The sequence below is a fragment of the Camponotus floridanus genome, unplaced genomic scaffold (genome assembly GCF_003227725.1).
Source record: "Camponotus floridanus strain SB8 unplaced genomic scaffold, Cflo_v7.5 scaffold2, whole genome shotgun sequence".
Lineage (NCBI taxonomy): Eukaryota > Metazoa > Arthropoda > Insecta > Hymenoptera > Formicidae > Camponotus > Camponotus floridanus.
This window is the reverse complement of record NW_020229325.1, coordinates 6037673-6061330: the sequence shown is the minus strand read 5'-3', so window position 1 is coordinate 6061330 and position 23658 is coordinate 6037673. Positions and strand designations below refer to the sequence as shown.

Genomic DNA, 23658 nt, shown 5'->3' with positions numbered 1-23658 from the left:
TTGCGGCATTGCAGGAGAGAAAATATTACGCGATAATCGAATTAAGATAAACGAGACGGGGAATGAGCAAAAAATTTCATATCAAACTAAAGAAACACTTGCGATTCTGAAAAAGAGACTGGAATTTATAGTCACGAGTTAATATTTTTTTTCGATTCATGATATTTTATATTATAATATTTTATATTATGATATTTTATATTATAATATTCTTCGAGGCTCTTCCAAGAATAAAAGAAATGGATAAAAATAGAGGAAAAACCCAACAAACAAACTTTACACACACAATTCGAGCTTGCAATATATTATCTGAATTTAATTAGTGAACGTTAATCCTAATGTAACAACTAAATTAATTTTAACGATACAGCAATAATTTAATATATCACGTAAAAATAAAAAATGCACGAACTTGTTTAGCAAATAATTTTCAAATGTATTTATAGAAAATGATACGACGTTGTAAAGGAAATAATCTTATCATCCACATGTTATGTAATAACATATTGATAAGTGGATATATTTCGCGATTAATCAAAGACGCCTTATATGCGTCAGAACCTCTGGCCTGTGAACCTCCGGATAACCGAATCGCCGATCTCGGAGGCCGGACCCCTCGGTCAGTCACGAGAAGAACGGCTTTTTCTTGCCAGGATTCGCGAAATGGGCGGTAATTTGCGGTGAACGGGATGCAAAGAAAGATAATCGCACGAGAGCGAGATGCGACTGCGCCACTTTGGTATTTCGGCCGATTATTCGACCGTCATTACCTGCATTCCGGATTCGAAGATGATGCTTTTTCCCCCTCCCCTCCTCTCCCCCCGGTCTCTCCCCTTCTCTCATTTGTACACGTCATGCACGTACGCGCCATCGGGGTGAATCCACGCATTCGCCCACCGTCCACCGCTGCGTTTCCCCACCTAAACAGGGAAATCCTAGACGTACACGCCGGCTGAGAACAGGTACGACGAAGCCTCTCCTAACGCGTTGTCTCTCGCTTCTTCTCCTAGGTGCGCTTCTCATTCTGCTCCGGTCTCGCGGTGCGATCCCTTCCGACTGGTCCTCCCGTTTAAAATCGCCGGCGCTTCCTCGGCATCCGCTATTTCGTCTCCTTCGATCCATCTGTCAAGTTCCTTTCTCACGAAGGAAGGTTTGCTCCTGTGAGAGAACATTGCAAGAGAAACGTGTAGATTATTTTTCGACGATTTTTCTTCGATATCCTCCGGACGATTGTCGTCTTCATCGTCAACGAAACGCGAGTGTATTGATTCTTGGTTCGACGAAGAGACTGTTCTTCCCTGTTGACGTTCTCCTTCTCTCTGTCTCTTCGTGACTGTCACGTCGAACGTGCCTCATCATCCGTCAGAAATCATTTACGACGGTATTCGATCAATTACTTCGATTACACCACGACGTTTCTTTCTCTCATCGATACAACGAACATGACCAGTGTGGAATTTTGACGACGCATTCTTCGAGTTGATAGGCTGGCAGACGTACTGAAGATCTATTGTTGAAGGCACGCGCAGGTTCTCGCCTCTTCCTCAAGAGTCTCTGTAATTCGAGGTAAGAGACAAGTAAATATACTACCGAACATATCATTATAAATAACACGAAGCTTCCTGAAAATGGAGATACCTGTATTGTCTGATGAAATTACGTATTTAATTTATGAAAGTGGAATTCGATTGATTTAAGTTAGGAATGCTTATCTTTAATTGATTTTACGATTGTTAAATCCTTTTTCGTTCTATTCTATTCGCATCTATTTATTCCGATGAATAAAGTTTTCGCTGAAATCAAGCCTCAATCAATCGCGGAATAAATTCTCGACTCAGCACGAATATATATATTACCATTCCATGTGTCTTTTAATTTATGTGCTTTTCGGCATTGCGAGGAAAAAGGCATTATCGCATTAACATATTGATAATTAGCATATTTTATTGCTATTACAGTGACATTGACGATTACATGTTGAATAAACGAGAAACATCCACAATGTCTGAGAATTACGTTCGAAGTCTGAATCACACGTATATATTAATAAACAAAACCGTCACGCGTCTCGTATCGCATATTAAGTAACACGCGTGTGCCACATACGCTCGTAAGACACGAGATGTACCTATTATAGTTATCTTTGAATATACACGAAGGAATTCCCCATACTCCCGGAAACCTTGACTCCCTGCCGTGAAAGATAAATGAGACGCAGATAACCGTTCGAAAAGAGACCTTCGAGGATTGGAAGAGAAACAAATTTTTCGTTAAATTCGATCACATGTATAAAGTCTTTTATTATTGCTATAAAATTCGTAATCGATAAAATAAAATTGCACAATTAAAATCAAGGCAATAATTTCTTCTGCGAAAGAAGACATTTCCGCATATTTGTGGAAATCCCGAGGTGACGGGATTCCCTTCCAAATTTCCGATTAGTGAAATGCAATACATATTTATTAATACATAATTAAAGGAATAAATAGTATGAATATTCAATAGTATAATAAATAGTATGAATATTCAATAGTTTGAATATTCAGAATGACACTGATAATTTAGACAAAGCCTATTTGCCCATCATAAAAAAATTTTCTTCGGAGTGATTCTACCTTATATGATCCCATTCTTGCTCCGTTCCTGTTCTTCCCCCTCTCCTTTTTTTCCCTGTCCTTTTTCCGTTTGGCTGAAAATTTCTTTCGCTTATTGTCGCACAGTCCTTTGTGATTTTTCGTGGATGACTCTTCACATCAGCTTTTCTCTCTTGCTTCTTGAATTTTGCTCCTGTTTTTCTCCATCTACCTGTCTATGTACAATATCTGAGGAATTTGGTATAACGAGCAACATTTTACGACCGAGCGATGGCGTTTCCGTTGGATTCAAGTGTTTTTTTATTGCGGTTTTATGAGGGCTTCCTTGCCTCCATCTTTTAAAAAATTTTTTTGTTGTTGTCTGCTATTATGATGTGAAGTCTCCTCGGCTTTTGCGCCTATGCCATGCAGTCGTTTGACATTATCAAAAATCTCTGTATACATTTATAGCGTTTGTTTATAAGCATTGAAAATGATCCGAAGCGGGTCGAAACGTTTGCGTCTTTATTTTGTAACTTTCAAATTCAACTTTTTTAACATCAGTAACGATTATTAACGTCTTTTGTATTTGCTTAATGTTATATATAATTTTTTCTTTCCTAAATTGATACCTTATATTGGTTGGTCCTTAAAATAAGCCTGTGTTTCTATTGTAATTTGATTAGGAATAAATAATTTATCCAGAAGGAAAGCACCGAGAAATTATAAAGGAAAATATTTCATCGGTTACGTTTATCAATAAATTGAAATAATTGACATAAAATTCAGCTCTCTTTTAATATTATTTATTATTATTAACTATTATTAAAAAATTTTACAATCGTAAAATTTTTTTTTAATACGATTACGAATGCGGTAGTGACAGTTTTCTCATACGAAGAAATTTTCCACGCATGTAGAAACGACCGATCGGTGAAATGTTAATGCTTTATATGGTATAACGTTTTCTTCTTGGGTTTGCAAATGTATGCATTATCACCGGGTGATGTCCATGTCAGCATTTAGAAGCTCGTCACGTCTTTACCACGCACCCCGTTCGAGTAGGTATTTCCAGCGAGAAGATTCCAAATTTATCCATACGTCTAGATCGGAAAATTAATTAGTATCATTTGCAATGTGTAGTAATATTATTAATAATATCGATAATAATAATAATAATAATATTATAATATTATTATCATTAATACATGTTAATCGATAACATTAACAAGATAATTAAAATTATTACACAGGATAAATACATATATATATGTAAAATTAATAAATAATTTTAGAAGAGAAATTCTCGAAAATTCTCGAGTGCAGATAAGAAAATCTTGTAATCAAATTATCTTCCACTTTATTAAATAATCCAATATCATTCAAAGTTGAAATCGAGAGATCTCGACTTGTGATTTAAATACTAATATTTGATTAGAAGATTTTTTATCTGCATTCTCGAGAATGTTTTTGAAAATTTCTCTACTTAAATTATTTATTAAAATTATTTATTAATTTTATACATATATATTTACAACTTTAATTATCTTGTTCACATTATCAATTATTATAATTAACATACATTAACAATGATAATATTATTATAATATAATAATAATATTATTATTATTATTATCGATATTATTAATAATATAAAATATAATATAACAATATTATATAATTAATTCGCATATACATGTGTGAATCGCGCTTAAATACGACGATAGCGATGCGTAATCAACAGATGTATTTACATGAGACAATTACACAGTCATATAAAAATATAGATTAGCGTATCAACTGTTCAAATAATGGATTAGCGACCGGAGAAAGAATGGGGAGGGGGGGAAACAAAAAAACATCTTGAATATAATCACAAAGAAACAACGGAAAAATACTTATTTATATTAAATGAGGATTACATTTCTCGATATTTCTCTCAATTATACAATGCAAGCCGAACAGGAGGAAAAAATCGATTTTCACAATAACTTCACTCACCGAGAATTCGACGCTAAAGGTTTTCCCGATTAACGTACGAATCATGGATTTTGAAATTTAGAGAAAACGGGATGCGGGAAACATTTACTAACGACTTCTGCATTCTTCTAGCTATGCGGCCGATCGATTACCGCGATCGCCTCGGGTTTACCTTGAACGACACAGAAATCGTTCTCCCTCCATTCCTCCCTCCATCCCTCTTTTTTTTTCCATCCGCCAGAGGGTCACGCCGATGCACTTTCACCGCATTCATTTCCACCTGTGCCGCAACGGCTTTCAAAGGCTAGGTACTACTTGTTCTCGTATCGATTGCAGCGATCGAGCCCGACTAATCGAGCAAGCGCTGTTAATTCGCGCCGTTGAATCCGCGCGATTTTGCGAGAATCGCGGTTCCCATGTCCCAACGAGCCAACTTTTCGCAACGATCTCTCTTTTTTCTTCTTCCTTTCCCCCGAACGCTAAATCGAATTCCTTGCGAAGGACACGCGAATAGATTTTACATCGACAGGACAAATTTAAGCACGCAAATCGGGAAATTAAAATAAATAGAAAAAATATTGAATTTAATTCATTCTGTTTTTCACTTTTTTAAATTTCTTTTTACGATATTGCTTTATTCAAAATTAATCAAAGAAGATATTAAGCGTTATCTCCTCCGTCTTGTCGATTATTTATCCTTTAATCGTGACCGATCATTGTTGCTTCTGGAGAAACACACCCGGATCACATCCCAAATAACAAACCGCACGTCATTTGGACGTCAAATAAATAAATAACGTACGTTTGCTACCTGGAATACGTCTCATACGTGTGCATCAGACTCTGTGCGGGTGTATGTAACGCCCAACTGCGACTTCGTGTTACTACCCGCGTTATCGCCCGACGTCTCAACGATCGCTGCGTTGAAGATCACTGGAGACGATATCGAATGACACACCGTGTATATAAATGCTGGATGGAAAAGACAGTGCGATTAGTAGTGCGTTGATTCTCGCGATTATACACGATGTCGAAAACATACTCTACATTGATCTAATCGCAGAATACTTAAGAAGAACGCAGTACCGGCGAAGGAAAACGCGCGCGTCTCAAGAGGTATAAAATTATCGAATAGAAGAGATAAATTATCTTCGCGATACGCGATTTGCTGAATATCTCGACGCGTGTAAAATAATCATACATCTTATTTTTAGAAATCCTTATGTATCACAAATCTAAATATTATATGACGCAATACACATGCCATATATGTATCGACGCATTATTTCATCTGACGCGGAAATCTGAACATTTCTCACATTTTTAGATAGCTTAATATAAAAACTGTCTGTATATTTTACAAATTAATTGCTTGACATTACTGTGCAAGAAATTTAACATTTATAAATAATAGTATACAACCTTGACATAAGATTAAACATATGTTTTTTTGAAGCAATTAGTTTATCTAAATGACATTTTTAGATAGCTTAATTATAGTATAAAACTGTATATTTCATAAATAAATTAATTGCTCACATCCAGCTTGATGTTAAGATTTAAAACGTATGTATATAATAATAATATATATAATTTTGATACAATGTAAAATTCAGTTTCGAAAATAACATTTGGCAATTTTTATTATTAAAGTTCATGAAATCGTGTCGCCTGTTAATTTGCTTTCTCAACACCAGATCGTTTTGAAATATCTTTTTGCCGCGATTGTATGCTGCGCCGTTAGTGCAATCTAATTTTCTAGCAATTAAGATCCGATTGTTCCGGATCTCGAATAAATTTACAAGCATTTCGAAATTTACATATTCGTAAAAATAATTCGCATCCACCATTCTCATAAATTACATAATTCACGTCAAGTTACATCACGCGAAGACATAATAAAGTTGTTCAAATTTTGAAGTGGCGCGATAATAGAAATATTATGTTGTTATTGAAATAATGCAAATATACATGCAAATTCCTTTTTAAATACGATATCGTTAAAAACTTTCATAAAACTATCATAAAACTATTGTAAAACTTTTATAGAGAATTATTTATAATTATTTTTATTTGAAAATCGAATTCTCAGAGAATTTTATTATATCCAAATTAATAAAATATTATTTTTCTCTTCTTTAAGAAAAAGTAAAATAAATAAATAAAGATTGTTGCGACTTTATAAATATTTTTACTTAAAGATGCGATTATTTTTCATTTCGTATAATCCACGGATTTATTTTTCACTTTATGTCACGTTTTTTGGATTTCATTGCGGATATAAACTGAATTTTGGTTGACGAACACACACAATTAACGATAAAGAGTTGACACAATATCTTTGTTGTTAGTAACATGTATTTGTAATATTATTGCGCAGTGAATATATGAACTCTGGAAACGTAAATTGCGCAGTAAATATATGAACTCTGGAAACGTAAATTGCATTATCATAATTATAAAAAAAATTGACTGCTAATCATCTTGATTGTTAAAGCTTGAATCATTTTAAATTAATTAAAATAAATTCAACGATAATTGACGGTTAAAAAAAAGATGTCATGACAAAGTGAGTTTCTTACAACGAATTTTATAAACATTATATGAGTTGTAAATTTCACGCAACAAATATAAAAAAAAATTCAAGTATGCAAAGATCGCAGAAATACGAGAATGTAACATTTTCTTAGTAATGTCACACTGACACCAAATTCCCATGTATGTAATGAAATATCTTCGCGTCGTGAAAAAATAGATAAAATATGGTACAAAAGCGCACGCGACTGCTGATGAGTTAAAACTGCTGATTATAATAAATTTTCGCAAAGAGTTAGATAAAGCGTCTGTCACTGGCTGTATAAAAAGATGAGGCACGCATCTCCACGCGACGTATTTCGAGAGACATAATTTCGAGCTATAATTGTGTTACTAAAAATTAAACACCGATAATCAGCCGGAAAATGTAATTGCTAAATAATCTGATATTTTTTTCCATTAAATAACATTCACATTTCTCACACTACGATATAGAATATTTCAGCAACATTGCGTAGTTTTGCGGTATAATTGTAGAAAGGAATTAACTGATATCCAAGATAATTATTTCTGAGATATCAGTTAAGACGGTAATTCCTCCCTGTTGTGTCTTAGCTTGGCTTGAAAGAAAGACTTATCTTCGATCGATGCGATTCGAAGGATTCGAGGAAACTTCATTTCATTCTTCACGAATGCTTTTCGCGCTTTGTGTGACTTGTTTAAATTCATTATTGTCCAATTATTGCAGAAGTGTGTTGAAAAATTCGACATTATGGCAAATTTACCGTTCCTATCGATGAACGACACGCATTATGATGATGACGGACATCATCATGATGATGATCATCCCCTGAACTCGCATAAGGACGTGCTAACAGCCAAGGCCGTCACTATGGTAGTACTGTGCACCGTCAGCACAACAATGGGCATCATACCTATGTTCTTGGCCAAATGGTTCAAATGGGATTTGAACGGGCAAAACCCCAGGTAAAGATATATTGTTCTATTTAGATGATATAAATATTCTAACGACTTTACTGTAAATTAGAAATCGTGGTAATAGCTCGTAGACATTTGGTATCGCGCTGTTTAAGTATTTAATTCTGATGATAATTTATGAAATTTACGAATAATTTTTTATAAAATTTATAAAAAATATAGAAGTAGGAAATAATTTATATATCTATTGATACTGTTTTATCAATTTACTTATCATGTACGGCAAATACGTGGAAACAGCGAGTAAATAGTTTGAGATATTTATTATGATGCTTGAGAGATTACGACAAGTGTCACTTCGCCGATATCGTTCTAAAAATTCGCAATGATGTAATACGATTGAATTAGAAGTGTGTAAATAATAAAATATCATGCGTAGATCCACGAAAGTTGTGAGTCTCCTGCTCGGCTTTGGCGGGGGGGTCCTCTTCAGCACAACGTTCCTCCATTTGATGCCGGAAGTTGCGGAAGGAGTTGGAAATCTCGTTGAGTCCGGTAAGATGGAGGAGCTTCCATTTCCATTGGCATATATGCTCGCATGCGTCGGGTAAGTTGATCCTTTATGATGTCATTGTGAGTCATAGCTAAAATTATTTAAAAAATCGCGTTAGAGAAAAGATAGAATATTTTTCTATCGACGTGCAAGATTCTTTAGGAACAAAAAAAATTAAGTATTACTCATCGCTTTGAATTTTTACAATCATTCTATATACAATCGCAATTTTACGAGCATGCAATTAATTTTATACAATTATAATTAGACGATATATATTAATATATTTTATGCATTCATTTGTTATATTAATAAATAATATAAATAATATTGAAAAAAAAATATATATAATAATTTAAATAATATTAAAAAATATAATATTATATATTATTATATTAATATATAATATTATTTTAATATAAATTATATAATTTATTAAACATGATATATAGATTGATTTATATATTCAAATTTTAAATATATGTATATATAATATATTATTAATTTTCTTACTGTTTCTTTATTTTTTCTTAATAAAATAGTCGGGGTTTATATTTTTTAACGAAGTATCAATAAGTTAATTTTCACGAACCTTTTTCGCAGATTCTTTATCATGTATTTGGTGGAGGAGTCCGTACACACGTACCTGAGGAAGAGACAAAAAGAGCGACAGATAAGTGACAAGAAAGACGTGCATCGCAGCACAAACGAATTGGTGGAAAACGGCCAGATAGCACCGTCATGCGTTAACCACAGTCATTTACACACGTAAGCTATTTTTTTCTCACTGTGAAAATGTCGATTTTCTATGGTGCATCGAGCAATGATGACACTTTGCGAGCGTAAAGGATTTCACGTGATTTTTTAATTTACAGGGGTCACAGTCATTTGCCGATGATAACAAACCCCGACGACGATTTTCTGATAACTTCGCTGAGAGGATTATTAATAGTACTAGGCTTATCCGTGCACGAACTATTTGAGGGACTAGCGATCGGTTTAGAGAGCTCTGCTAGTCACGTATGGTAATAACTTAATAATTTAATAATTTAATAATTTAATAATTTAATAATAATTTAATAATTATAATTGTAATGTTTTCATTACAATTTTCTTAATTCCTAGAATTATAATTTCAATTGCAATTAGGATATCCTTCAAAGGAGGAGATATATTTCCTACTTCTATATTTTTTATAAATTTTATAAAAAATTACTCAATTATCCTATTATCTTAATTGCAACTAAAATTATAATTCTGATGATAATTTATAAAATTTACGAAATAATTTTTTGTAATTATTAAATTATTATTATTAATGTTAATCTAACGATTCGGCAGGTACATGTTCCTGGCGGTGGCGTCCCATAAATTCGTCATAGCCTTCTGCATCGGCGTAGAATTGCTCGCTTCCCGAACTAGGCCGTATCTGTCCGTGATTTACACGTGCACGTTCGCTGTGGTATCGCCGATAGGAATCGGCATCGGGATGGGACTGGTCGGTGGTGGAAGCGCGGCTGCGAGTGGACCAATGGCCGTGATATTACAGGTTCAATTCGACTTTTTTCAAAAATATTGCCGTTTGAGGAATGTATAAAGGATTTCGAAATAATTGAGAATTATCGGCGCGAATAATCGTCAAAAAATCCATTTATCTGCGGATTAATCGAGAGACAAAATTACGTAATGCACGAGCATGAGAGAAAATATATTTATTTTTATATCTTCGCAGGGATTGGCGTCAGGTACCCTGCTCTACGTGGTGTTCTTCGAGATTCTGCAGGAACATCGAACCGGATTGTGGCAATACGTCTCGATTCTCTTCGGTTTCCTCGTCATGTTTGGTCTGCAGATGTCGAGTAAGTACAAACAATTTTATCTTACTTTAAACAGTCTAGCATAGTTCAATGATAATCGTCAGATGTAAAAAGTGAGATTTTTAGCGCTAAAAATAAATGCTCTAGTTCCACGCTTCGTTCACATTATGCATGCACATTGTTTGAATAAATTCTTTCAATGAATAAACAATGAGAATTTTAATAGATAAGAATATTATGTATTTGAAAGCAATCAAGTCACGAAGTACAAACAAGACTATAAATATATTTTATATATGTATATTTTATATATGTATATGTATATATTTTTATTTTGTTTCATTCTTCAAGAGAGAAGATTGAATATAATTTTTCAATTGAAATAATCTAATCGTGATAAGTACAAATAAGATGATATCATGATAAGATATATATATATATATATATATATATATATATATATATGTACATATGTATATATATGTATATATATATATATGTATATGTATATATATATGTATGTGTGTGTTTGTGTGTGTGTGTGTGTGTGTGTGTGTGTGTGTGTGTGTGTGTGTGTGTGTGTGTGTGTGTGTGTGTGTGTGTGTGTGTGTGTGTGTGTGTGTGTGTGTGTGTGTGTGTGTGTGTGTGTGTGTAGTGTTTGTGTACTTATCGTGACTAGATAGCTAAAAAAATACATTCGATCTTTCCTGGAATACATATAGTCATTTAAAAAAATTAAAATACGATACAAAAGAAAGATTAGTTGCTGGCAAAAAAATAAGATAAGACGCTAAAACAGTAGTTATTATCACATAATTGATAATCAGTTAACTTTATGAACTTTTGATTAAGACCGATTTAATTCCTGGTTGATGAAGAGGTTTTTTTTAATTTACTAATAGATATGACATTCTTTTCTCTTTCTAAAATAATATATTAATATTATATATATATATATATATATATATATTAATAATTATATAATTATATAATAATTAATATAATAATTAATATAATATATAATTAATTAATTATATATATTAATAATTGAAAATCTTAAAATATATATAAAACATATATATATACATAAATACATTTTACATAAACAAATTCAAGTGCGAAAGTGAACGATTAAAAATAAAGAGATGCGGGGAAAAACGGGAAAACTTTAAGATTGAATCTTGAAAACAAGGATGATTCGAGCATGGCCGAGGTCAAAGGCGACGGTCGGCACTTATCAATTGTCAGCGAGCAATTAATTGCTGGTCAACAGTCACTTATCGCGACTCTTTTTCTCTTTTTTTCTCTATCAAAAGAGAGAGAAAGAGCAAACACGCATGTCGAGGCCAACCTTTGAAATGAGCATCGCTAACTAGTCGCAAAAGAGAAAATGAGGGGGAGCGGAGAAGGTGGAGAGGGAGAAAAAGAAAAGAGAATGCGGCGCGTGGGATGCAGAGGACATCCTGTCGATGGTGATTCATAATGCGAGGTCGACTTGGAAAAGTTTTTCTCATCATTGCTGGAAGATACCGTTATTTTTGTTTTGCCCACGTGAGTCAAGAGGAAGAAGGGGATGTTTCTTTCGCGCGGTCCTTCATGCTTCGCGATCGTGCAAGAGAAAGGGTAGAGAAAAAAAAAACCCTGAAATCGCGAAAGTGAATGGCGCGGCTCGATTTCTTTATCGTATAACATTAACGATTAATGAAACACACATACACAGGGAGCACACCCGCTCGTGCCTGATCGAGATCTCGATTCCACGAGATCTCGTTCCACGGCTCGTTGAACGCGGATCGTTCAATGGTGCGTCCGAAACAAACGAGCGGCATATCCTCTCGCTTTTTCGCGCGCAGGAGGGTGAAAGTATCGCGGAGCCTGGTGAATAATCACCGGGTAGCGTGATCACGTCGCTGGCCCACATCGCCAGGCTAAATTCACGCCTTTTGCTTCGAAAGCGACCAACGTGCCTCTTATATTTTCTCATCCGTATCTCAACACGCTTTGCGAATTAAATGGGATTAAATTGAAAGGAGAAATTTATGTTCATAAAATGGAAATTAATCCTCTTCGGAGTCGAAGGGTTGATTCGAGGATCCTCCAATTTCCTCTCTCGTGTTAGCGTTCTTTAATCTCGCCTTCCTCTCATTCTCGTTGTGCTTACACTCTTGGAAGATTCATCTTCCAATCGGCAATGCAAATGTTTATCACGACGTGACGTAGGCGACGTCTGCACGCGTGTCCCCTACGCAGACGAGTGTCGTCGACGACTTCTTTCATTCACGCGTATTGTACACGCGCCTACGCGCGGATACGTTATGCGTTGTCGCTTATGAGGCATAAAATTGTCGCAGCGATGTGACCGGTGTTTAGGGTGCCCCATCCCGCGAAGGGTGGAAAATCAGGCATCTCGGGAGAGCATCCATCCTCTCTTCGAATGAGACAATTGTTGAAGTTATTAAATCACCGATGAAATCTTCGTTATCGATATTGATTATCTTTCATTCCTCTTTTAATTAACATTGATAAGTATATCGTTAAACACTTAAAAAAAGAACATAAAGAGATTGTCGCCGAGATATACGAAATGATAAATTCCACATCGTACATCTTGTCTTTAATTTCTTTGTTTTTGATCTCTCATCGTTTGCTTCTAGTCTCTCTCTTTTTCCTTCTCCTCTTTTCTTATTTTTATTTCGTTTCAATTTTTCCTCCTCATCTTTCCCTCTTGTACTCCGACACGGGCCTCTGCGAGAGATCCTCCCTTCCTCTCGGAATCCACCGTTGATTTTACGCCACTGAGCGATCAGTCACCAGTCCAGGTGCTAGAGCGAGCGTGTACACATTCACGCTAACGGTTGGATAAGGACGGGACGTAGCCGTTGCGGGAGTGGGCAGGAAGCGGCTCGGCTCGGACTATGTAAGACGACGAGGCGGCGGCCGAGGGGTCCGATCGAGCCGAGTTCCCGTCGAGTCGAGACCGGAGTAGATAGTGTTTGATCGGCTGTCGCGGCGCGTGGAATTCCCTCGTTCGAGCGGCTCGCTTCGTCGAGTCCTGGCCGACGATTTTTGTTGTTTTGCGCGTTGCCGAAGCTCGTCGAAAAGACCGGGGAACGGAGCGTGAGATGAGTCTAGTCGTCGACGAGAAGGCAAGAAGAGAGAGAGAGGTGGTGAAGTGGTGACGAGATAATCGGTGCACCGTAGTTGCGAAGTTCTTGTCGAGACGCACACGTACACACGTGAAGATTTCAAGTTATTTTCGTCGAGATACGATCTTGATTGTATCGTTATTATCGATATTTTAAAACGCTATGGAAGACACGACGTCCAGCGTCCTTCTAATGTCGAAGATCGGCGCGATGATCGGCCTAGGTCTCGGTTCTCTAGTGCTGGGAATCCTGCCGATGATCGTAGGACGTTACAGGGCCAAGAAACGACTCCGGAAACATTCCCAGCCGATCTCCTCTGATCGTTTCAGCACGTCCACTTCGGCGTCTTTGCCGGACGTCGAAGGCTCGACCTCCGCGGCGGACAAACAAGTACGTTTGAGAAAAAGCGAGCGGAAGTCCCCTCGGATGAATCCCGGATGATTCTCTTGAATCGATTCGCAGCAGCATTTCCGGAAATTTTCGCCTTTCTACTCGACTCGCTCGAGAAATGTCGGACAAACGTTTAAATTAGCGGGAAAATAATCGACGTGAAACGGAGTACATTCAGTGGACGTCCTTGGATATTTATTCTCGACGGCAGTAGATATCCTTGGATATTCACTGGATATTTCTGTGCTGCACGCGAGTCATTTTTGCGTTAATTTAAATTTACGAATTTCGTGGATTTCGAATATTTCACGGATATATGTTACGATTTCAAAAATTAGCGTAACGTAAACATTGAAACGACGTAAAGATGATGTACTCGACAAATATATATATATTTGATCGAGAAGTCAGAAGTAGAACAATCACCTCTGCAAGAGAAATGTTTATTTCTTTTCGTTTGTAAATAATGTGAGACTGCTGGTCGTGAAATAATCAGAACACATCCGGAGTAGCTGCTGATTGATATATAAAGTACTCGATATTTTATAATCCACATCTACGGACTCTCTAAAATTATCTGAAATTTATCGATTTCTTAGTCATTTGGCTACAAATATCGTATTAGGACTGTTACTTTTGAACAACTTCGAAGCTTTAAAAAATACATTCGTGTAAATTTATTCAGGGAACGCTAAAAAATCGTAAATAAAAAGAATTAGATAATATATATACTCAAAAAATGTAAAAAATAGTAATTATTCCTAAATTATAATTTTGAAGAATTATGACGTGAAATATTACATATATAAAAAAGTTTTAAATAAAGTCAAGCGATGCGTTCTTTTGAATAAACATAAAGTTAGTTTTCAGAAATATTCTCGTTTTCAAATTATCAAACATGTCACATGTGTTGATATTTATGCTCAACTTGCTGTTGTTTTAAGTATATATTTTATCATCTAATTTGAAAGATTGCAATTCATGTTTATATTTTAACTTATTTAAAAAATATATATTTATCAAGAATTATTTCTTTTTATTTATCGCATAATATTTTTCATTAATATTATTAAATAATATTAAATTATATTAAGATTAGATTATAATATTGGACAAATAGTTTTAGCAATTGCTAATCTAAAACTAATGGCATAATATGATATATTTACTTTAAATAAATTAAAGTAAATCATATTATTTATAATCATTATATATTATTTAGTTATAATTATTTCGCATCTAAAATAATAAAATATTAATAAAATAATAAATTACACAATACACAATACAATTATATGTATTATGAATGAAAAGCTATTTGTGTTAAACACATATTTCCCAAATAAATTATAATATAAATATGAATTGCAATTATTTATACAATTCTTCGAATTGGCTGACAGAATATATAAAGAATGAAAACCTATAAATATATATATATATATATTTTTGAGTTATATTGTGTAGTTTTTAATTATAATTCTGTTAAAAATTATATGACGTAATGCTAGTTTGTTTAAATAGTATTTAAGAATAAATTACATAAATATTTATTAATATTTTATAGGAAATCACAATTTTTTCAACATGTTTTTCAATTTAATGACATAATTGCAGTATTAAAAATTGTATTCGGATATTATCATATAATTTTATAAATATGTATTGCGATATACTATTACTATTATAAATGAGTAATTATGTTTCCAATTTTAATTCTTCAATCTTCGAAGATTTTACTGCCTCGCATTTATTATTTTAAAGCTTCGAATTTTCAAAGCCTTTAAAATAAATTACCAGTCTTAATATATATGCATCTAATTAGAAGTGAATGCAAGTAAAATTTTTAAGTAAATAATCCTTACATTTTTATATTGATTTTTATAGGATTCAGGACGAAATTTTTCAAAGAAATACTATATGTATATTTTTTTTTATAAATAAGCCAACTCAATATTATACACGGCTCATTTGTTCTAAATATAAAATACGGTATTTCGATAACAACAGGAAAATTGCATCTTTTGTTTCACTAAAACTCGAGCGATAAACGCCTATTAGTGAAAGATATATTTTCTTTTTGCTTCAACAAAGAAAAAATACATATGAAATATATTAAAAACATTTTACTAAAAACTATTGAAAAAATTTTAAAAATTAATAATAAATAAAATATTTTTTTCAAAAATTCGCCAATTGATGATTTTGGTAAAAATTAGATATATATTCTTTGATTGCTAATGTTAATATAAAATATAAGAAATTTTACATTATAATAAAAGATTAAGAAACATTGAAATTGACTAGTAATAATTAAAATAATTATATTATATATAATATTAAAAAAGAAATTTATCATTTTAAATAAACAATAATATTCTTTCACATTTGCAAATTCTAAAATTTGTGTCTCACAAAGTATTTAAGTAAAGGAAATAACAAAATTGTCGCCTTCTCTCTAAAGAAAAATCGATTCAGAAAAGTCGGAGAGTCCGTAGAAATCTGTAAATTGGCATATCTGGGTACTCTTATCCTACGACCCTTAGCAAACGACAAATCGTCCCCTAGGGTCTCCTGACATCGCTGTTGCTTTGCTTCGGCGGCGGAGTACTCCTGTTCACAACGTTCCTGCATCTGGCACCGGAAGTGCGCGAAAGCGTCGAGAGACACCAATCAAACGGTCAGCTACCGACCCTGGGCACCCTCGGTTTGGCAGAGTTGCTCTTCTGCGGTGGTTTCTTTCTGGTCTACCTGGTCGAGGAGGCGGTGCACGCAGCCCTCACCGGTAAACCCGAGTCCTCGGAGGCGTTGCTCTATCGAACCGTATCGGTGCGCAGATGTAACAACAATCAGACGGGCCCGTCGACGATGAGCGGCTCGACTACCACCGTATCCACGACGATGACAAGATCTACCGCGTGGAAGGACGACGACGACGAGGAGAATAGAGCCGACTTGGAACGATCCAGGATCCAGCTCGATGAATTACGCAATGAAAAAAATGTGGGCAAGGACGACAAGGTCCTGCCGGCTATATTCGTCCTATCCTCCGCGTTATCGAGCGAAGGACATCAAGTCGAGAAGCATTCGGATCCAGAATTGGCGATGTCGGAATTAAATTACCAGCCAATCAAGCATCAGGATCATCGCCATCATCAACATAATAATCATCATAATCACAACCATCACCATCATCATCATCATCACCATCATCAACATGGCACGATAACGCAGAACACTTCGATACAAGGTCTGCTGACCGTGCTTGCGTTATCCTTTCACGCGATATTCGAGGGCCTGGCGGTAGGCCTGGAGCCGTCCATCAGCTCGGTCGTCTATCTAGCAGCCGCCATCGCAACCCACAAGCTGGTCATCTCCTTCTGCGTCGGGATGGAGCTCTACGTGGCCGGTGCGTCCACGCGAGCGACCCTCGGATATCTGTCCATCTTTTCCATGGTAACGCCGATTGGGATCGGAATCGGACTAGCGCTGGGTCACTTGAAGAATGACAGCGAAAATCTGGGAACCACGCCAACCATATTGCAGGGCATGGCAGCCGGTACCCTGCTCTACGTGGTGTTCTTCGAAGTGCTGGCACGTGAAAGAGCGAACGAGAAGAGCGGCCTGCTGCAGCTGGTCGCGATCATCGTCGGCTTCACGCTGATGCTGGGCCTGCAAATTGCCAGTGAGTTGCTTTCCCGGAAGAAAAGCGCATCGGAACGTGACGTGACCGGGACGGATAGACTCGTGTTATCGTCATCATGCGCGTTTCCGCTTTTCCTCTTCGGCATCTCGCGTGATCGCGCGAATTTCCGCGTGTCTTCCCGAACGCGGAATCGCAAATTTATTGCCACTGAGGGTGAAAGTCCGTCCATTAGGCATCTCTTCCTCCTCGATTTTCTCATTTCGGATTCACGCGACGATGATGTGCGTGAGTTACTAGATAAGGAGTAATTATCTTATCTTGGATAATTTCTCAATCGCGAATATATTTGATTTACAATTTTATCTATAAAAGTATATATTTCTTCACGTTTCGATGAGATGTTTAAGGAAGATCTATCTCAAATTTATCAAAGATAATGCAAAAATAAACTCTTGGGTAACTCGTATCTTTCCAGATTGAAATCACCGTTTACGATAAGCGAGCTCGACTTTCTTCATTATTTCTCAATCGCGAATATATTCGATCTCTTGGCAATTTTATCTGAAAGGCATATTTCTTCACTTCATCAACAAGATGAGAAAGATTTATCTCAACAATTTCAATCAAAGATAATATAAAAATAAACTCTATTGACTTATCAGAGATTATTGTACAAAGATAGTGAAAAATTTCATGATATAATTGAGCGAGGAATCTTTCTCTTTTGAGATGAATGTAAAGAGAGAGATTCAAAGATCTAAAGTGTAAATCAATACGAAAACTGCCGAGTTGTAATACGAGGATCTACTATTTGCGCCTCGAGCGAGTCTTCTTACGTCATCCGCGTCCAGCTGATTATTCGTAATAGTTATCGCCAAGTCGGTTTCGGCAGGATCGTTCGCATCGGTGCAAACCTATTACGGGTACGTCCTTGATACATTTCACGTGTTAGTTCTCGTTTAATCTATCGATTTGCCGAGAAACTTACAACTTACTGAAAAGTCAGGGTCAGGATAAATTACGAAGCCGAGAACTGGTGGCAACATCCTCGTTGCGTGCAACGCTATTTCGTTTAAAGAGCTTAATGTCGCGAAAGCGAGATCTTATCGAGGCGTTATAACGTTAAACATTGGTATCATAATTAAACCGACGATTTATTTAAGACTCACAACTGTAGGGGGGGAGTACATATATCCATGTATACAAATATGTAGAACACTAAAATATATTTGTCAATCTCGAGACGATGACTAGCTAATAAACACCTATAATAATTCACGTTGTTTCGTTGTTATTTCGATTCAAATAAGATTAATAGCTTTGATAAACTGACGCCAAGTCAATTTCAACAAAGCGTATTGTTTGTATGATGCACGTGTTTTTGTGTTTCGCGTGTGCTCTTATATTAAAATAATGCCTCCGCTTCGAGATTTGTCAAGAGAATTCATTTTTGTTCTTATGAATCACTCTCATTTTAGACATCGTGATCAATACAAAAAAGTAAATTAAACGTTAATATATGAAGCGATAAAAAAAATACGATGAAAAATATTTCATCTCTCTGTTTGTGCAAGGGAGTCTTCAACTTAAAAAAAATTAATTAATTAATTACGGATATTTTCCGGAGGAAGTTTGAGACCTAATGTAAATAAGATTGATGTGACGCTCGGACTACTTTTGATGCGTATTTCGCATCCGTGCGAAAATATTTATTCGCACGCGCACGATGGTCTATTACTTTAACATATCCAATAAATGCACGACTGTCATTTCATCGAGAAAGTAACAGCAAGTGGGGGAGAGATGGATCGTAATAACGATTACCTCTCCGCGGATAGACCACTTGCTATTACATAATCTTAATTGCATTCTGACCTTCTCACGAGAGTGCGCGAACGCAAAATTCAGTCGCAATTCAAAACTCGTTGTTACACAATATCTTTTATGAGAAAGAAAGGAGAGAGAGAAAGAGAGAGAGAAAGAGAGGGAGAAAGAGATTTATTGTATGAAATCATTAAGAACGTAAAAGTAAAAAAAATATGTTAAATTAATATTTAAAATATTAATTATTATTAATTAACATTCCAAATTATATTAATAAATTGCATAATATATATAAATATTATTTATAGATTATTTATTTATATTATTAATACTTTCTTTAAATTTTTTATTAATATTATTAATACTTTTAATATTTTATTAATACTATTTATTTTCATACATTTAAAATGTAATATTAAATGTTGTATATATATATATATTACATTTTATATATAAAAATATATTTCTCTATAAATAATATTTGTACATATTATGCAATTTATTAATTTGGAATATTAATTAATAATCCAAATATTAACTTTATATTTCTATTTTTATTTTTATTCCGAAAGAATAAGAGAGACTTCCAATCTCCCTACTGTAATATCTATTAAACGGTCTATTGGAGCATTTATCCTGTGTAAATTACACGAGCTTCGCGTGTTACTCCTACGTGACTGCGGGACGTGAACTTTTACACAACTCGCGTCGGCTGCCATATGATTGGCAAATTGCATGCGGCAACAACCCACTTCTTCCGAGACGCGTACTGCCGTCCTTCTTTTTTTTTTGCACGTAACGAGCGCCGGGAAGGAACCGACGTCATTGTGTCGTATTAATTCAAACAGCCGTCGTCTGCTCAAGAGACAGATTCGGATCGATCTCTCGTAAAAGATCGACCCGTTATGTATATCTTGGGGCTTTCTCTCTCCACCCAATGGCAATGACCCGGGGACGTGTAGGTCGATGGACGATACGACCGACTTTCGACGGCTTTCTCGGACGCAGGTTTGACGCATTTCGTGATGACGAAATCACCGCCGTCCGTTTGAACGTCATTTCGAGAATTTTGTGCCCACGCGCGGCAATTACGAGGCGGAAATAAGCAGGATATACAGGACAGAACGGAAACGGACGGCGCGCAATCAGATACACGATGAATTATTCAATCTATACGTATTTAAATCCGTCAGAAAAAAACAGTCCATTATTTCGAGAGGATTTTAATGATTTATTATCAATTAATATTGTTATTAATTTAGATAATTGATAATATCGAGGCGAACTGATTAGAATTGTCGACCGTTATTACAGAGATAAAACTTTCTTTTAGACACTTATTCGATGGAGCGATCCGTACCAGGCTATTATTGTTAATTAGGTTTCAGCCGGTGCTAGTTGAGCCTAATGAAACAATATTTATATCACGGTCAATTATGCTTTATACGACACGTTATTTCGAAAATGCATTTTCGAGAAGAATGAAATAAACATTGTAGAGACAAATAAAAGCAAGCTCATTTTATTTTAATATATTCTAAAGCCTTCTTTAGACAAGCTTTAAAATTCTTCTTATAATTTTGGTCACGTAATGCAAAAAACACATGTCAAGGAAATGCACACGTCTATTAAGATACACCGCACATAAAATTATAAATAGAATTCCGTCTTGAATTTTATCGCGAGTTATAAAATGTTATAAAATATTCCGTCCGTAACTTGATTTAAAAAAAAAAAAAAAATTAAAATTATGTAATCTTTAGAACTCTTCAAGAAAGAAAAATATTTCAAGCTTTCACGCTTTTTTTTTGTAGCCGCTCATTCACACAGCCACAATCACGGTCATGGTCACGGAGACGAGGAGGAGGACCACGATCACGACCACGATCACGATCACGAGCACGAGCACGATCACAAGCATCTGGTTACGAACGCGATCGACAAAGTGACCGACAGCATCGCCGAGGTCCTCTCCAACGCTCTCACATCCACGACGACGATACGATCGAGGGATATCAACGAGACCAGCACGTTGCATCCTCATCATAGTTAGGGATCGACCTGCACTTGCGCAAGTTCCACGTTGGAACTTCTTCGGCAAGAGATTCAATTTGCATCGAGGACCCCTCTTTGCTAAGGACAGAGAGACGTTTCTCAATGATTTTTTTTCGCCCATTTTGGCAAAATGGAAACCGAAATCGAAGCCGAGGAAATGATAGAGTTAATGCATCCTTTTAAGTGCGTGGATCTGTTGATTGTGTGTGATTGATTTTCTGTTCCAGACATGATGCGACAATGAAAGACTTGTATTGCATGTTATATACGTATATTCGACCAGAGAAATATGTTCTTTTATCGCCGATCCGATTGAAAACTGTACGTTGACGAAAAAAAAAGAAAGTGTTAGTGGATTCTTGACGTATTTCGTTAACTGCAGAAGAGTTTCTCGCTCAAAGATTTACGATGAATGAGGGCTTTCATATAGATGTATTGTTCGGATCTCGATACAGTAATTATTTTTTATGTATTTTTGAATATGATAATAGATAAGTGTTTGATTATATATATATTATATATATATATATATATATGTATATATATAATATATATATAATATATATATATATATATATATATTATATATATATATATATATATATATATATATATATATATATTAAGTGCCTTTAATGAAACTTCGCGCAAATATCGAAAGTATTTATTGTCAACATCGGGCAAAGTATTTTTTTCCCAATGAAAATTGCGCAAAAAAAAAATTGCAGACGCTGAACCTATTACAGACAGAGCAGATTCACTAGTTTTCTAATAATTCGATAGATTGCGTCGTATTTGTATAAGAAATTTTAATAAATTATAGAAATATTTTTTTATCACGAGTGTTAGACTTTTTTCTACCCGCATTTGAATAGATCGATAGATTTTTTTTTAAATACCATAATTTCTCAAGTATTTATCATGTATTTTGTAGAGGAATCGGCGTAATTTTTATATCAAAAGGCAATTAATTATCATATCTTAAAAAGTAAATTGATAAATCTCATTTTTCAGCGATTTTCTCTCTTCGCGATTCAATTATTATCATAATAAACAAATCGCCATGTGCGTTTTTCAAACTCCCTTCATCCTTGAAGCGAAATGCTTTCGTGTAATCATCGTCGGGTTTCGCATCGAGACTATTGTTGGAAAGCATGCTGTATCATTGTCTGCGATGCGATAAAACAATAGCGACTGCAACAAAGCACGACGAGGCACCATATTGCCGGTCACATCTGCGTATATACAGGGTGTCCTTGTCCTAGCGAGTGTTTTCTATCTGCAATTATGCAATGAGTGTTTCTTCAAATAAAAATGTTGAAAAAAATTCATTTTATATATATATGTCGCGTATGTCACAAGTTATTAATTTTCTGTATTTTAAGCACTTATAAAGTCTTGCATTATAAATGAAAAGTAAAGTTTTATCCATTGAATTTGATTTTTCAAAAATGCCGGCACTTAACGTTCAACGTTCATTAGGGGAAAATTTATTCTAAATTGACGAAGAGTTTGTAAAAGATGAAGGACACTCTGTATAAAAAAATGTCGGTAAAACGTTGCCATTTTTGACTTTCAATTTCGATATCCTCTCAAAAAAATAATAAAATAAATTATCGCATAATTTCAATGTTTTATAACAGATACATCGAACACAGTGTCACAGGATAAGATATCAAGCTCCGAGCCTTCGTGTCAATTTCATTTAATTGCGATTGGCGGACAGGATGCGCGTCATGGTTGAAAAACGACCCTGAGACTCGGATGCGGGCTTTCGCATTTCGCATGTGCGATTTTGAAACTATCGACGCATACTAGTTTTATTATTTATTTAATTAATATAATTGGTCTTGATTAAAAGACCAAATTTCTTTGTGATACGAGTGACAACTAAAAATCGCGCGTTAGAGAGATTGACTCGTTTCCGTATAATATAACAGCGAGTCGTTTGTTTACATTTGTTCAGAGACCTCTCTTATCTGACTCGGTGCTTGCCTCCATCACCGAGTGCAATAATACGCATAAACAAACGATAATAGCTCGACAAAACAAACATATTTCAATAAAACGAGCAACAAGGAGGAATAATAAGCTTAATAATAATAAGCGAGTCTCATAAATTTCAACATTTTCAATTCTTATATATATATACTTTCAAATTTTCTTGATCAAAACAAAGAAATTTATCTAAAGATTGTCG

At 35.0% G+C, this 23658-nt stretch overlaps 1 protein-coding gene across 5 annotated transcripts; it reads left to right on the top strand.

Moving 5' to 3' along the window:
* Positions 1-907: 907 nt before the first annotated feature.
* LOC105256409 (zinc transporter ZIP1) lies at positions 908-21961 on the top strand. Of its 5 annotated transcripts, none has more exons than XM_025408009.1 (8): positions 908-962; positions 7837-8075; positions 8467-8634; positions 9184-9348; positions 9456-9605; positions 9922-10129; positions 10313-10439; positions 21218-21955. In XM_025408009.1, exons 2-8 carry the CDS (start codon positions 7861-7863, stop codon positions 21454-21456), a joined length of 1272 nt encoding a protein of 423 aa, XP_025263794.1. In that variant the 5' UTR covers positions 908-962; positions 7837-7860; the 3' UTR covers positions 21457-21955. The 5 variants fall into 5 exon arrangements, with proteins under 5 accessions (XP_025263794.1, XP_011264589.1, XP_011264588.1 ...); XM_011266287.3 differs by lacking the exon at positions 908-962 and adding an exon at positions 998-1566; XM_011266286.3 differs by lacking the exon at positions 908-962 and adding an exon at positions 5508-5669 and having other exon boundaries at positions 21218-21956.
* Positions 21962-23658: the final 1697 nt, after the last annotated feature.